The 15573-nt window shown below is 44.0% G+C and overlaps 1 protein-coding gene across 2 annotated transcripts in view; it reads right to left on the bottom strand.

Moving 5' to 3' along the window:
- Positions 1-7280: 7280 nt before the first annotated feature.
- Positions 7281-15573, bottom strand: part of MAD1L1 (mitotic arrest deficient 1 like 1) — a 639505-nt gene continuing 631212 nt past the window's right edge. Inside the window, exon 11 of one of the 2 annotated variants that reach the window (XM_040439789.1) lies at positions 7281-8415. In XM_040439789.1, the coding sequence (XP_040295723.1) occupies positions 8257-8415 (159 nt within the window). In that variant the 3' untranslated portion in view covers positions 7281-8256. The remainder of the gene's footprint in view (positions 8416-15573) is intronic. The other variant, XM_040439787.1, reaches the window with a different exon arrangement.

Below are 15573 nucleotides of genomic sequence, written 5' to 3'. Positions count from 1 at the left end.
ACACTGGTAAAATGGAGTAAAAAAAAAAAAAAATAATAAGCATTTTTATTTATACAAAAAATACCAAATTTACCAAAAATTTTGAAAAGTTTGCAAATTTCCAAGTTTCAATTATTCTACTTCTATAATACACTGCTCAAAAAAATAAAGGGAACACAAAAATAACACATCCTGGATCTGAATTAATTAAATATTCTTCTAAAATACTTTGTTCTTTACATAGTTGAATGTGCTGACAACAAAATGACACAAAAATAAAAAAATGGAAATCAAATTTTTTAACCCATGGAGGTCTGGATTTGGAGTCACACTCAAAATTAAAGTGGAAAAACACACTACAGGCTGATCCAACTTTGATGTAATGTCTCCACATCCCTGTATGACCTCCCTACAACGCCTGTGCATGCTCCTGATGAGGTGGCGGACGGTCTCCTGAGGGATCTCCTCCCAGACCTGGACTAAAGCATCTGCCAACTCCTGGACAGTCTGTGGTGCAACGTGACGTTGGTGGATAGAGCGAGACATGATGTCCCAGATGTGCTCAATTGGATTCAGGTCTGGGGAACGGGCGGGCCAGTCCATAGCATCAATGCCTTCGTCTTGCAGGAACTGCTGACACACTCCAGCCACATGAGGTCTACCATTGTCTTGCATTAGGAGGAACCCAGGGCCAACCGCACCAGCATATGGTCTCACAAGGGGTCTGAGGATCTCATCTCGGTACCTAATGGCAGTCAGGCTACCTCTGGCCAGCACATGGAGGGCTGTGCGGCCCTCCAAAGAAATGACACCCCACACCATTACTGACCCAATGCCAAACCGGTCATGCTGGAGGATGTTGCAGGCAGCAGAACGTTCTCCACGGCGTCTCCAGACTCTGTCACGTCTGTCACATGTGCTCAGTGTGAACCTGCTTTCATCTGTGAAGAGCACAGGGCGCCAGTGGCAAATTTGCCAATCTTGGTGTTCTCTGGCAAATGCCAAACGTCCTGCACGGTGTTGGGCTGTAAGCACAACCCCCCACCTGTGGACGTCGGGCCCTCATATCACCCTCATGGAGTCTGTTTCTGACCGTTTGAGCAGACACATGCACATTTGTGGCCTGCTGGAGGTCATTTTGCAGGGCTCTGGCAGTGCTCCTCCTTGCACAAAGGCGGAGGTAGCGGTCCTGCTGCTGGGTTGTTGCCCTGATGTACTGGCCTGTCTCCTGGTAGCGCCTCCATGCTCTGGACACTATGCTGACAGACACAGCAAACCTTCTTGCCACAGCTCGCATTGATGTGCCATCCTGGATAAGCTGCACTACCTGAGCCACTTGTGTGGGTTGTAGACTCCGTATCATGCCACCACTAGAGTGAAAGCACCGCCAGCATTCAAAAGTGACCAAAACATCAGCCAGGAAGCATAGGAACTGAGAAGTGGTCTGTGGTCACCACCTGCAGAACCACTCCTTTATTGGGGGTGTCTTGCTAATTGCCTATAATTTCCACCTGTTGTCTATCCCATTTGCACAACAGCATGTGAAATTGATTATCACTCAGTGTTGCTTCCTAAGTGGACAGTTTGATTTCACAGAAGTGTGATTGACTTGGAGTTACATTAGGTTGTTTAAGTGTTCCCTTTATTTTTTTGAGCAGTGTATATAGTAATACCTCGAAAAATTGTTAATAATTTACATTCCCCATATGTCTACTTCATGTTTGGATCATTTTGGGAATGACATTTTATTTTTTGGGGACGTTACAAGGCTTAGAAGTTTAGAAGCAAATCTTGAAATTTTCCAAAACCCACATTTTAAGTACAGGTTCAGGTCTGAAGTCACGTTGTGAGGCTTACATAATAGAAACCACCAAAAAATTACCCCGTTTTAGAAACTACACCCCTCAAGGTATTCAAAACTGATTTTACAAACTTTGTTAACCCTTTAGGTGTTCCACAAGAGTTATTGGCAAATAGAGATGAAATTTCAGAATTTTCATATTTTGGCAAATTTTCCATTTTAATCCATTTTTTTTTCCAGGAACAAAGCAAGGGTTAACAGCCAAACAAAACAATATTTATTGCTGTGATTCTGTAGTTTATAGAAACACCCCATATGTGGTCGTAAACTACTGTACAGGCACACGGCAGGGCGCAGAAGGAAAGGAACACCATATGGTTTCTGGAAGGCAGATTTTGCTGGACTGGTTTATTTACACCATGTCTTATTTGAAGCCCCCCTGATGCACCCCTAGAGTAGAAACTCTCAAAAAAAAAGTGCCCCTATTTTGGAAACTACACCCTTAAACGTATTCAAAACTGATTTTACAAACTTTGTTAACCCTTTAGGTGTTCCACAAGAGTTATTGGCAAATGGAGATCAAATTTTAGAATTTTCACTTTTTTGTCAGATTTTCCATTTCAATAATTTTTTTTCGCGAACAAAGCAAGGATTACCAGCCAAACTAAACTCAATATTTATTGCCCTGTTTCTGTAGTTTACAAAAAAATCCCATATGTGGTCGTAAACTCCTGTATGGGCACACTGCAGTACACAGAAGAGAAGGAACACCATATGGTTTTTGGAAGGCAGATTTTGATGGACTGGTTTATTTACACCATGTCCCAATTGAAGCCCCCCTGATGCACCCCTAGAGTAGAAACTCCAAAAAAGTGACCCCATTTTGGAAACTACGGGATAAGGCGGCAGTTTTGTTGGGACTATTTTTAGGGTACATATGATTTTTGGTTGTTCTATATTACATTTTTGTGAGGCAAGGTTACAAAAAATTGAAATTCTGAAATTTCATCTCCATTTACCAATAACTCTTGTGGAACACCTAAAGGGTTAACAAAGTTTGTAAAACCAGTTTTCAATACCTTGAGGGGTGTAGTTTCTTAGATGGGGTCACTTTTATGGAGTTTCTACTCTAGGGGTGCATCAGGGGGGCTTCAAATGGGATATGGTGTAAAAAAAACAGTCCAACAAAATCCATTCCAAAAACCGTATGGTGTTCCTTTCCTTGTGCGCCCTGCCGTGTGCCCGTACAGCAGTTTACGACCACATATGGGGTGTTTCTGTAAACTACAGAATCAGGGCCATAAATATTGAGTTCTGTTTGACTGTTAACCCTTGCGTTGTTAACGGAAAAAATTGATTCAAATTGAAAATTTGGCAAAAAATAGCTGTTTTGGCAGTTTTTTTTTTTTACTGTGTTCATTTGAGGGGTTAGGTCATGTGTTATTTTTATAGAGCAGATTCCTACGGACGCGGCAATACCTTATATTTTATTGGCAGTATTTTGGGGTGCAAATGACTTTTTGATCGCTTGCTATTACACTTTTTGTGATGTAAGGTGACAAAAAATTGCTTTTTTTACACCGTTTTCATTTAATTGTTTTGACTGTTCATCTGAGGGGTCAGGTCATGTGGTATTTTTATAGTTCAGGTTCTTACGGACGTGGCGATACCTAATATGTATACTTTTTTATTTATTTGAGTTTTACAAAATAATATAATTTTTGAAAAAAATAAATCGTTTGTTTTAGTGTCTCCAAAGTCTGAGAGCCATAGGTTGTTTTTTTTTTTCTGGGCGATTGTCTGTGGCCAAATAGAATTAAAATTGGGGAAGGGGATTATAAATTTAGTACTCCATGAAAGTGTGGTACTCCCTGAAGCAACCGTCAATGCAGAGGCTCGGATGATCGGGGCACGTGTCACACTGAGTGGTGGTGTCCTTCCGTATCCCTCTCTTGTGACACACTCTGCACTTTTTTGGGGACCGTCCCTTCTTTCCAGTATGGGGGACCACTCCTGGAAAGTGTTAGCCAGGGACAATCCGGGCGCCTCCAGTTCCCGAGGTACTCCGGCCTGCTCTTTCCCGGTCAGAAAAGATCAGGGCCTTGAGGACGGGCTCATAAAACTGCTAGAATTTCCCTGTGTTGCCAGCGCTCCGGGACAGCACAAAAGAGTTGTACACGGCAACCTGTACCAAGTAGAGCGCAATTTTTTTGTACCATGCCCGGGTTTTGCGCAAGGCGTTATATGGCTTGAGGAATTGATCAGAGAGATCAACTCCTCCCATATACCGATCGTAGTCCACGATACAATTGGGCTTGAGGCCGTGGAACCTCGCACAGGGACAGGGGTGATGCAGTTACTGTGAATTGTGGACAGTACAAGGACATCCCTCTCGTCCTTATATCTGACCAGCAACAGGTTTCCACTGGTAAGGGCACGGGTCTCACCCCTGGGGATAGGTACCTGGAGGGGGTGGGTAGGGAGGGCGCGTTGATTTTTCCGCACGGTCCCACAAGCGGACGTGGATCTGGCGACGAGGGACTGGAAAAAGGGGATACTAGTATAAAAGTTATCTACGTACAGGTGGTACCGTATTTTTAGCCCTATAAGACGCACCGGCCCATAAGACGCACCTAGGTTTTTGGGGAGGAAAATAAGAAAATATGTATTTTTAACCAAAAGGTGTGCTTTTGGAACTAATGGTGGTCTGTGGATGACGGACACTGTTATGGGGGGGGATCTGTGGATGACGGACACTGTTATGGGGGGATCTGTGGATGACGGACACTGTTATGGGGGGATCTGTGGATGACGGACACTGTTATGGGGGGATCTGTGGATGACGGACACTTATGGGGGGATCCGTGGATGACGGACACTTATGGGGGGATCTGTGGATGACAGACACTGTTACAGGGGGGGGGAGATCTGTGGCTGGCACTGTTACAGGGGGGGGGGGGGATCTGTGGATGGCACTGTTACAGGGGGGGATCTGTGGATGGCAGTGTTATATATGTGGCATCCACAGACCCCCCACCCCTTAACTGTGCCATCCACAGATTCCGTGTGCCCCCCCCCCCCCCAGTATAGAAATATAAAATGTATTATTGAATTAAAAGTTATTAAACATGCCCCCCTCACTCCTAATAGTACCGTATATCCTAATTGCTTCTGTATAATGCCGGCAGGCGGGCCGGGCGGCCGGCGCGTCACTCACTGACGTCACTTGCCTGCGCCGCCTGCTTCATTCATAAAGGAGGCGGTGCAGGCACGTGACATCAGGGAGTTACGCTGCCGCCCGCTCGGCCTGCCTGCCGGCATTATACAGAAGCAATTAGGATATGCGGTACTATTAGGAGTGAGGGGGGCATGTTTAATAACTTTTAATTCAATAATACATTTTATATTAGAATACCGGAGCGGTGGGGCTATAGTACAGTGACCGCACCGCCCCACCGCTATTGCCGGCCCCCAGCTCCTCCTCCCAGTCCCTCCCCCAGCCCCCGCTCCGTACATCGCATCCAGCGATGTAAAACTGCCAGCATTCGCCCCATAAGACGCAGGGGCATTTTCCTCCCATTTTTGGGGAGGAAAAAGTGCATCGTATGGGGTGAAAAATACGGTAATCCTTATCTAGCAGTGGGTGCATAAGGTCCCACACAAGTTTCCCGCTAACACCCAGAGTGGGAGGACATTCTGGGAGTTGAATACGGGAATCTCGCCCCTCGTACACACGAAACTTGTAAGTGTACCCTGAGGTACTCTCAAAAAGTTTGTACAGGTTCACGACATACCTTGTCCGCTTAGAGGGAACATACTAGCGGAAAATGAGTCTCCCCTTGAAAGCAATGAGAGACTCATCAACAGCGACCTCCCTTCCAGGTACATAGGCCTCCAAAAATTTGGCCCTGAAGTGATCGATGACCGGCCTGATTTTGTACAGGCGGTCATAGGCAGGATCACCTCAGGGGGAACATGCTGCATTATCTGCATAATGCAGGCATTTCCAAAAGGCCTCAAAACAGGAACGTGTCATGGCCACAGTAGAGTGGGGTCTGATAGAGGAAGTCCCCACTCCAGTACTGCATGACACTGGGTTTTTTGACTAGACCCATGTGCAGCACGAGGCCCCAAAACGTCCTCATCTCGGCTGCACTGACCGGAGTCCAGCCACCAAACCTAGCCAAAAAGGAGCCCGGGTGTTGAGCAATGAACTGTTGGGCGAACAAGTTTGTTTGCGCCACTATCAGATTCACAAAGTGGTCACTGAAAAAAAACTAGAAAAGTCATATTGAGTGAAGCCCACTGTGCGACTCTGGATTCCTGGTTGGCCAACAAAGTCAGGAATCACGGGCTCAAAATCCTCTGGGGTACACCAGACAAGTTCACCGGTAGGGGGCTCAGGTGGACTTATCTGGTCGGCCGGAAAACTAGCATAAGCCCCAGGGCTGCTCATACTAGTGCAGGCCACAGGGTCCCTGGCATGGGGGTCCCCTGTCTCCACATCATCACTAGATGATGAGGAGGACGCGGATAACAAGAGGAAAGTGGGGTCATCCTCGGCCGAGAAAGTCTGGCGGGCCATAGGGGAGTGTGTGTGCGTGTGTGTAAAACTTTATTTAGTGTGCGTGTGAGTATATAGTATTTAGAGTATATACTTTTTCCCCCCCCTAAAATTATCCCTCAGTCTCCCTGCGAACTTTTGAGTGCCACTATGGTGGCTCACGTGGGGTGCTGGGCTCAGAAGTGGACGGACGGACTACTCTCTCCTGGCTCCACGGAAACAGTGTGGAGGAGGAGGAGAGCAGAGCTGGGGGAAGTTAACCCCCGCCCGGCCAATAAGATGCGATCCTGAGAGGTGATGTCACCGCCACCTCTCATGATCTAAGGATGGCGATTGGTGGTGTATTATCACACCACCGAAAGCTGAAGGCATCTGTGTTGGTCCCATGTCCATATGTGCCCACACTGCTTGAAAAATATATGCAAATTAGTCTATAGGTGCAACGGCCACGCCCTCTGCACTTTGACAGGGCCAGGCAGGCATGACCACTTTTACCCCTCCTGGCCCTGTCAAAGTGCAGAGGGCTTGGCAGTTGCAGAGAGAGCAGAGCCTCTAGGTGTAACGGCAACGCCCCTGTTGCTCCTATCGGCTCATTTGCATATATTAAAAGCATTTTTCTCAGCAATGCGAGCACATAGGGTCCAACACAGATGCCTTCAAGTGCACATGTAACAGATCAGCCAGTGTCATAAATCAGTGGGAATTGATCAAACTACTATTATTTCTTTTACGCCAGACACACTCCTCACCACTGCTCCATTTAAGCTTCTCCGAGCAGAGGTCTTCTGGCTGGGGGACCAGGGTCCCCAGTTCTAGAGATGAGTGGGGCCCCAGTGATTTTAAAACCCCACTATTCTTATATACAAAGTAGATAGGTAATAAATGTTTTATGCCAGAATACCCCTTTAAGGAAAACTGAAAAACATATTCATCATAGAAAATTGATTTTAATGGTTGAAACAGCCACAACAGCTCTATAATAGTCAGAAATGTTACAGCAACAGGTCTGAATTGATGAATAGATAGTTTAATAATCATCATTATCAGAAGACACTGAAGAAAGGAGTCAGGAGGTCGGTTTCTCGACGTGACACTGAAATACCATGATAAGGAGTCAAGCTGTTGCATACGAGCCTTTGGTAGCATAAGATACGGCTCAAATGCCATAATGAATGGGCGCACCGTAACCTTTTCAATTATTGATGCTGTGAAAGGCTGCAGTCAAATAAAGTCTAATCCATACCCGAGGGACCAGCATTTGACTTTACAGAGTCTATGCCAGACAGTTAGGAGAGTCTTCCACGGCTAATGTCCATGCTTGTAATAGTACTCTGGAAATTATAGGGCAGAATTTCATCTTCACTTAGATCCAGACAATGTATTAGTCTAGATAGAACGCCTATGGACACTTTCAACTAATAGGTCATAAAAAAAAAGAGGGGTTACAGAGCAAACTTATCTGAAATGACCCCTTTTTACAGACACTCCATTGGAATGAAGGCCTCTAAAAAAAATTAGCCATGATAATACCACCTCCCATGCATTTACCACACAGGTCAATGGAAACGAACTTATCTCATGAGCAAACTTATTGCCTCGTCCAAGCTAAATGGGTTATATACAATAGTGGCCAACATTTATCAGTCCATTAAGCATCGTTTATCTAAAAAAATACCAATCCCTGCAAAAATATGTATTAATACAAAATATTGCATGCCCCTCAAGTAGTCAATCAGACAAAAATATAGCAAATAATGACTCCTGCCAACACCAGCCTTCATAATATTCATCTCGAGCGCCCTGTTACTTTGATATGAAATACCAGTGGTGTGTAGTTCTGATAGAACTCATTATGTGTGGTAAAGTACAGCAAAGGTCTAGGAGAAGTAAGGGGACAGGATCTAGACGTCTTCTAGGCGAAAGTTTGACGGCTGAAGAGGTCAAGTGTGACAGCACTCAAGAAAGCTGGAATACTATTCTGGTGATGCAGATGAAGATCAATGAAGTCCTTCAAAGTCCTTGAGAAGCTCGTTTCCAGTAGTTGTAACTTTCCACCAGATGGACTTGTTGACTGTGAAAAAAAAAAAAGAGAAAAAAAAAGGGTTAAAATGATTTCCTCCTTTCTTATGCATCATACGATATATACGCTGTATCTAGCGTGCCAAAGACTAGAAGGCCCTTTACATAGGCCGTGAATTCCACAGACTGTTAAAAAAGCGTTCATAATAATGCCAGTTAGCAATTATTGGGCAGTGTAAATGTACCGACTATGAACGAGTGAAACGTCCATTCATCGGGTAATCCAATTGTTTGTACGTACACAAAAATGATCATTTACTGGCAGCAGATTCTGCTGTGTAAACATGATCTCCTGCCGGCAAACGACGAATCCTTATGGGGAATGGGCATGCTGAATATCCATTGTTTTATAGGGGGATGGGAGATAAGCCATCGTAAGGGGCGCCTGGGAGTGACTTCCCCAGTCCATAATGGGGCCTTTAGGAAGTTGCTAAAAAGGACCTGTAATGTCTCCTGACATGTCTGTTTTTGCAACCACTTGCATTCACCATGTAATAAAAATTCTGAAGCATCTATTATGACTCTCTGTTGTGCCATTCCTTTATTATTCCTGCTAAAAGTTAGGAATGAATTACTAGCAGTTTGCAATGAGGGTCCAGATGGGTGTTAATAGTCAGAGTGTGTCCCTATCCAATCAGTGCTTCTAGTGTCAGATTGTGCTCCAGAAATATTATTACCTGGGGAATGTAACTAGCTACGCAAAGGTGTTATCTGACTATTTGTAGCTCTAGATAGGTCATCAGCATCTGATCAGTGGGGGTCCGACACCCGGGATCCTTGTGGATCAGTTGTTTGTGAAGGCCTAGCACTCCTGCTAGTGTTGCGGCCTTCTCGCTGCTTACACTAGGCCTGTGAGGTCACAAACATCTGAAACATGGCCTGGGCGCAGCTCAGCCCCATTCACCCCTCTTTAAATAGGTTCAATCGCACCCTGTAGTTTGGCAGCATAAAGATTTTTTTTTTTTTTTAGGGAAAGAAAAAAGTAGATGTTTCAGGGACGCTTTATGACTGCTGGAAACTTCCTAACCTCTCTACTATTAAATGTCACCCTGACATATTGCACTATTGAGTGAGAGGAAAGTCTATCACATTTATTTGTGCTTCTTTTGTTTTTGCTTTTTGTGCAAGGTCATAAATGAATACAAGACAATGTGACAAGAGCTTACACGGTGGACAAAAGAAATGCCAGTGTGCAACATAACTGCTTTGTCAGGGGAAGACAATTAGCATAGAAATGGCATCTCATGAAGATGAAAAGAGAAAACACATACAGTAGTCCTAGAACGCAGAATGCACCAGAAGATAAAGGAGCCTCCCGACTGCAGGAATGTAACCTGCTACAGTAATAAGCTTCATTTTTACACGGTAAAACTCAAAAATTCCAATAATCCCAAGTATAATGGCACAAAACAAAACCTTACTACTGCCCAAAAAAGCTACTGTACCCAATAAAAATACAAGCTTATTGAAGAATGAATTTTAAAGGGAACTAGACATGTCCTCTATAGCCAGGATCAGCAACTCCTGGCACTCCTGCTGTTCTGAAACTACAGCTCCCAGAATCCTCCTTACACTTTTTTGGGAAATACAAGGACAGACGAGCAAGTGTGTACGCTGGGAGTTGTAGTTTCACAGCAGCTGGACTTTCTATGATTACTGATCCCTGCTCTACAACATTCATAACTTATCATTAGGAAAGGCCACCAATGTTGGGGTGTAGGGGTCTGACCTCCAGGGATCAGCACGATGATGTGGCCACGGATCTTTACAGAATTCTGCGTACCCTTCATTACAATGCAACTCATCAATATGGGTGGATGTGGCTTCAGTTTGTCCACATCCTAATGTTGATCAACGAGGAGGGTTCCCAAAAATGTTTGCCTCATTGTCCAACCTTAGGACAGGTGATGGTTGGGTCACAAAAACCCATACTGGTCACCTAGACAAGTTCCTCTGAACGTTTAATAGGAACAGTATGAGATCAGAAAAACATGGCTGCTTTCCTCCAGAAACACTGCCAACATTATCCATAGCACGACTATGTACCATAGAGGCGGGCAATGTGGTTGATATGGGTCACTTCGAAAGTGTGGGCTTAGTCTAGGTTAGTCTTATCCCCATTTTAATGTGTGGATAATAAATAGATACAGTGGGGCAAAAAGGTATTTAATCAGCCACCAATTGTGCAAGTTCTCTCACGTAAAAAGATGAGAGGCCTGTAACTTTCATCATAGGTATATGAGAGACATAATGAGAAAAAAAACAAATCCAGAAAATCACATTGTCTGATTTTTTAAGATTTTTTTTTGCAAATTATGGTGGAAAATAAGTATTTGGTCAATAACAAAAGTTCATCTCAATACTTTGTTATATATCCTTTGTTGGCAATAACAGAGGTTCAAAGTTTTCTGTAAGTCTTCACAAGGTTTTCACACACTGTTGCTGGTATTTTGGCCCATTCCTTCATGCAGATCTCCTCTAGAGCAGTGATGTTTTGGGGCTGTCACTGGACAACACAGACTTTCTATGGGGTTGAGATCTGGAGACTGGCTAGATCACTCCAGGACCTCCAAATGCTTCTTACAAAGCCACTTGTTCGTTGCCCGGGCGGTGTGTTTGGGATCATTGTCATGCTGAAAGACCCAGCCATGTTTCATCTTCAATGCCCTTGCTGATGGAAGGAGGTTTTCACTCAAAATCTCACGATACATGGCCCCAATCATTCTTTCCTTTACACGGATCAGTTGTCCTGGTCCCTTTGCAGATAAACAGCCCCAAAGCATGATGTTTCCACCCCCATGCTTCACAGTAGGTATGGTGTTCTTTGGATGCAACTCAGCATTCTTTCTCCTCCAAACACGACGATTTGAGTTTTTACTAAAAAGATCTACTTTGGTTTCATCTGACCATATGACATTCTCCCAATCCTCTTCTGGATCATCCATAGCAAACTTCAGACGTGCCCGGACATGTACTGGCTTAAGAAGGGGGACACGTCTGGCACTGCAGGATTTGAGTCCCTGGCGGCGTAGTGTGTTACTGATGGTAGCCTTTGTTATTTTGGTCCCAGCTCTCTGCAGGTCATTCACTAGGTCTCCCCGAGTGGTTCTGGGATTTTTGCTCACCGTTCTTGTGATCATTTTGTCCCAATGGGGTGAGATCTTGCGTGGAGCCCCAGATCAAGGGAGATTATCAGTGGTCTTGTATGTCTTCCATTTTCGAATTATTGCTCCCACAGTTTATTTCTTCACACCAAGCTGCTTGCCTATTGCAGATTCAGTCTTCCCAGCCTGGTGCAGGTTTACAATTTTGTTTCTGGTGTCCTTCGACATTGATCTTAGTGGAGTTTGGAGTGCGACTGTTTGAGGTTGTGGACAGGTGTCTTTTATACTGATAAGTTCAAACAGGTGCCATTAATACAGGTAACGAGTAGAGGACAGAGGAGCCTCTTAAAGAAGAAGTTACGGGTCTGTGAGAGCCAGAAATCTTGCTTGTTTGTAGGTGACCAAATACTTATTTTACCGAGGAATCTACCAATTAATTCATTAGAAATCCTACAATGTGATTTCCTGTATTCTTTCCCCCCATTCTGTCTCTCATAGTTGAAGTGTACCTATGATGGAAATTACAGGCCTCTCTCATCTTTTTAAGTGGGAGAACTTGCACAATTGGTGGCTGACTAAATAACTTTTTTGCCCCACTGTAAATAGATGCATAGATACGAGCCTCTACTGGGGAAAATGGATGAGAGCACCAACATCTCGTGTTGCATTCAGTTAGGAATCTGGGGAAACCAAGCACCCAAAAGCAACCTAATTTCTTTGCCAAGTATAAGGCTAAGTTGATTGGCTGTCTATTGGTAGCTTGGCCTCATTGAGCTGAGCTTCAATACCACGCACAACCCATGGGCCAGAATGGTGCAAATTCCAGAAGAAAGCAGCTGTAATCAACACCCTAGGAGATATATGAGTAAGGTAGGGCACTTTAGGTCAACGTTATGAGGGCATCTAATGTAACTGAGAATGACCCGGTGAAAGATTCACGTTAATGGAATGCTGCTCCCCCTTAACATGACCTCCACACCTTTACATTGGTGGCACTAGCATCACAACTGCTGAGGTTCTCTTTTTCAAATTTCCATTAATGGTTTACATAAAGATCAGAATTTGTAGAGCGAAATGGGAAGAGATGGTGTGCAAAAGCAAATATAAATCAGAAATTATAATCTTAAGTAATTACATGGTCCTGAAAAGTGGTTTAATTACTATATATCAGACTCCGGCATTAAACAGGTAGGCCCTGGAATTACTCGGCTCTTGAAGCTAAGGACAAGCTTTCAAAAATAAAACTCAGGTGCCGTGAGAATTTGAGTTCGATTCCTGCCAATCCCCCTCCACCAAACCTGTAATTTTTTTTCCTGTTAACATTGCTGCTTTTTTTTTGCCTTTAGCTGTGACTGTGCTGTAAACCAATCTGCAATCATCAGCACGTAGCAGCTGCAGACAACTATAGGAACAATTATTGAATTATTTATGACTGGTTATTACACTAGTCTCTTTCCAAAGCTTAAACATTTTTAATCACTTTAGAACCTAAAAAAAGCTTAAGAGTTTAATCAGCGGGAAGGAGAAAGCATAGATTTCTACATAAAGAGAACTTAAATATAAAGCCTTGCATTGCAATGAGTGCTGCATTAAATAACCCACATTGGCACTCTACGGGAAGCCATTTTAAGGGTCTGAAACAGAGGAAGTTACAGCTCCAAATGACCTGCAGATACCTTAATGGTCAGATATGATAAACTCCATCATCAATTCACATCAGTGATGAAAGAAAATATAATTGTAGGTTTAGGTTAGAGTGCTACTTCTATGATGGCAACGTGTCAGAAATCAAGGGCATGTCTACACGTATTTGGCACAGTTCATATTTGTGTTGTCCCTTCCAAGAAGCCACAATGCTGTGACGTATCTTTTGTACAGTGGCTACCACTGGCGCCCAATTGCATCCATCAGGGTACCATCAAAGTATCTGTCAGGTCTGACAGATATATATGTAACGCCAACTACAAATGGATAACAGTTTCACCATCAGAATGTCACAGTGAAACCTCTGAGATGACCACCAAAAATTGCAGTGAAGAGTCATCTTCTAAGCAAGTGGTTCTGACAAAGTTCAGGCCAATGAGGAAAAATAGCTGCGCTCACCTGTGTCCCGCTTAATGGAGGCACGGACCATAAACCTGGATCAGGCAAGATTAAAGTCCGAAAAAAGTCCAGCTTTGAAAAAAAAGCATTACATCTTTATTCTTCAAAAATCACGAATAATAAAATCCAAGTGTGACATCATACAGACAGGATAGCATTATAGTCTATGCGTTTCAGATATCAAAATACAATCCTTACTCAAGTTCAGGCCAAGTACGAAAGAAAAATAAAATCCCAGAAATATTTGCTCTACATCAGGGGTGGTCTTATCAAAGTTTTTGGAGTTCTTTGGTGAAGTTTCATCATACAAAGTTTAGTCACATTATTATGACCGCCAGGTAAAATCTAGATTAACTGCTATGTGCAGCACATACAGCAGCTAGACGGGCTGGGAGTGACTCAATAAGGTTCTAGTAGGTTGTCACAGGTATCGGGAGCTATACAGACTGCAGTGCATCCCACATCTGCTGGAGGCTGCATGGGAGCTGATGCAAAGCATGAACACAATGATCGAGGTGGTCCCACAGATGCTCAATTGGGTTAAAATCTGGGGAATTTGGGGGCCACGGTAGAACTTGGAAGTCTTGGTCATGTACTCCCAACCAGTGTTGAACATTTATACTCATGCAACATGTGGCATTTTCTTGCTGGGGCATCCCATCTGCCCAAGAGAAAACAATCAGCATGTATGGGTGTACGTGATCTGCAAAGAAGGATTCATACCCTAATCGGTTGAGAGTACCTTCTACACGGTTGAGTGGGCCCAGAGAATGCCAAAAAACATTCCCCAGACCATAAAGCAGCTTCCACCACCAGCTTGTGTTCTTCCAGCAATGGCTGCAGGATATTTGTTCTCTGATGTTTCTCGCCTGACACACCAATGTCCATCCTTACATTGAAGCAGAAAATGTGACTCATCGGAGAAGGCACCCCTTTGCCAATCAGCAGAGGTCCAATTCTGATACTGCCATGGAAACTGAAGCCTTTTCTGCTGATGCAACTCAGTAAGCAGAGGTGCACTGATCATCCGTCTGTTTCAGAGCTCCATACTGTATGTAGTAGGCTTTGCTGAACTGTTGTTTTAGACATACATCTGGTAGCCACTTGGTTCATTTTGGTAGTGAGCTGCTCCACTGTAGTTGTGTTGGTCCTCCCTTGCACACCTTTGTAGTAGACGTTCACCTCATACGTGGTGCTCGCAATGGCGCTATTGTCCACTTACGATACTTTCACCACAGCAGCATGAGAACAGTTCTCAATCTGCATAAATTCAGAAATAGCCAGTAGTCATCCATTTTTGCAACTCATCCTGTTTACCCATGACAACGAGAGCCACGTGTACAGACAGCCTATCGCACACCTTATGTAGCCATCAACGCCAGCTCATGACATATGACTTCCATCATGAGCTACACACTGCCAAAGTACAAAGTAGGAACTGTTCATAATAATGGGACTGGACTGTGTTCATGGAAAACACAACAGTACAATGGCTAGATGATTGGTCTAATTTTCCTGGGTGGTATAAAACCACATGGCATACAAAAGGCAGAATTGGAAAATAGCACGTAAGATGGACATTACAACTAATAATCAGGCCGCAAAAATGGACATTACAACTAACAATCTGGCCGCAAAATTTGGAACGTGGTCGATGTTTGCAAACACTGGCACATTCGTTGCTGGCCAGTGGAGTGTCCATGAAGCAAACTATGAAAGACCAGAGATTTTCTGGTCACACTGTCTTTCACCACAAAATGCAGGGCAATCTGTGGGAAGCAGGTTATAGAGCAGGAGGAGCTGAGCAGATTAATATATAGTTTTGTGGGAAAAGAATTGTCACGCCTGTGTGTGGGAGGTAGACACCACACCGGGCGAAGAAGGAGAGGGAACAAGGAACAAGGCCTGAAAGCAAGGGAAATCAGTCAAATCCCTAGTCACAG

Source organism: Bufo bufo, chromosome 7 (genome assembly GCF_905171765.1).
Source record: "Bufo bufo chromosome 7, aBufBuf1.1, whole genome shotgun sequence".
Taxonomy (NCBI): Eukaryota; Metazoa; Chordata; class Amphibia; order Anura; family Bufonidae; genus Bufo; species Bufo bufo.
The sequence above is the reverse complement of the archived record's forward strand: the minus strand, read 5'-3'. Positions and strand labels throughout refer to the sequence as shown.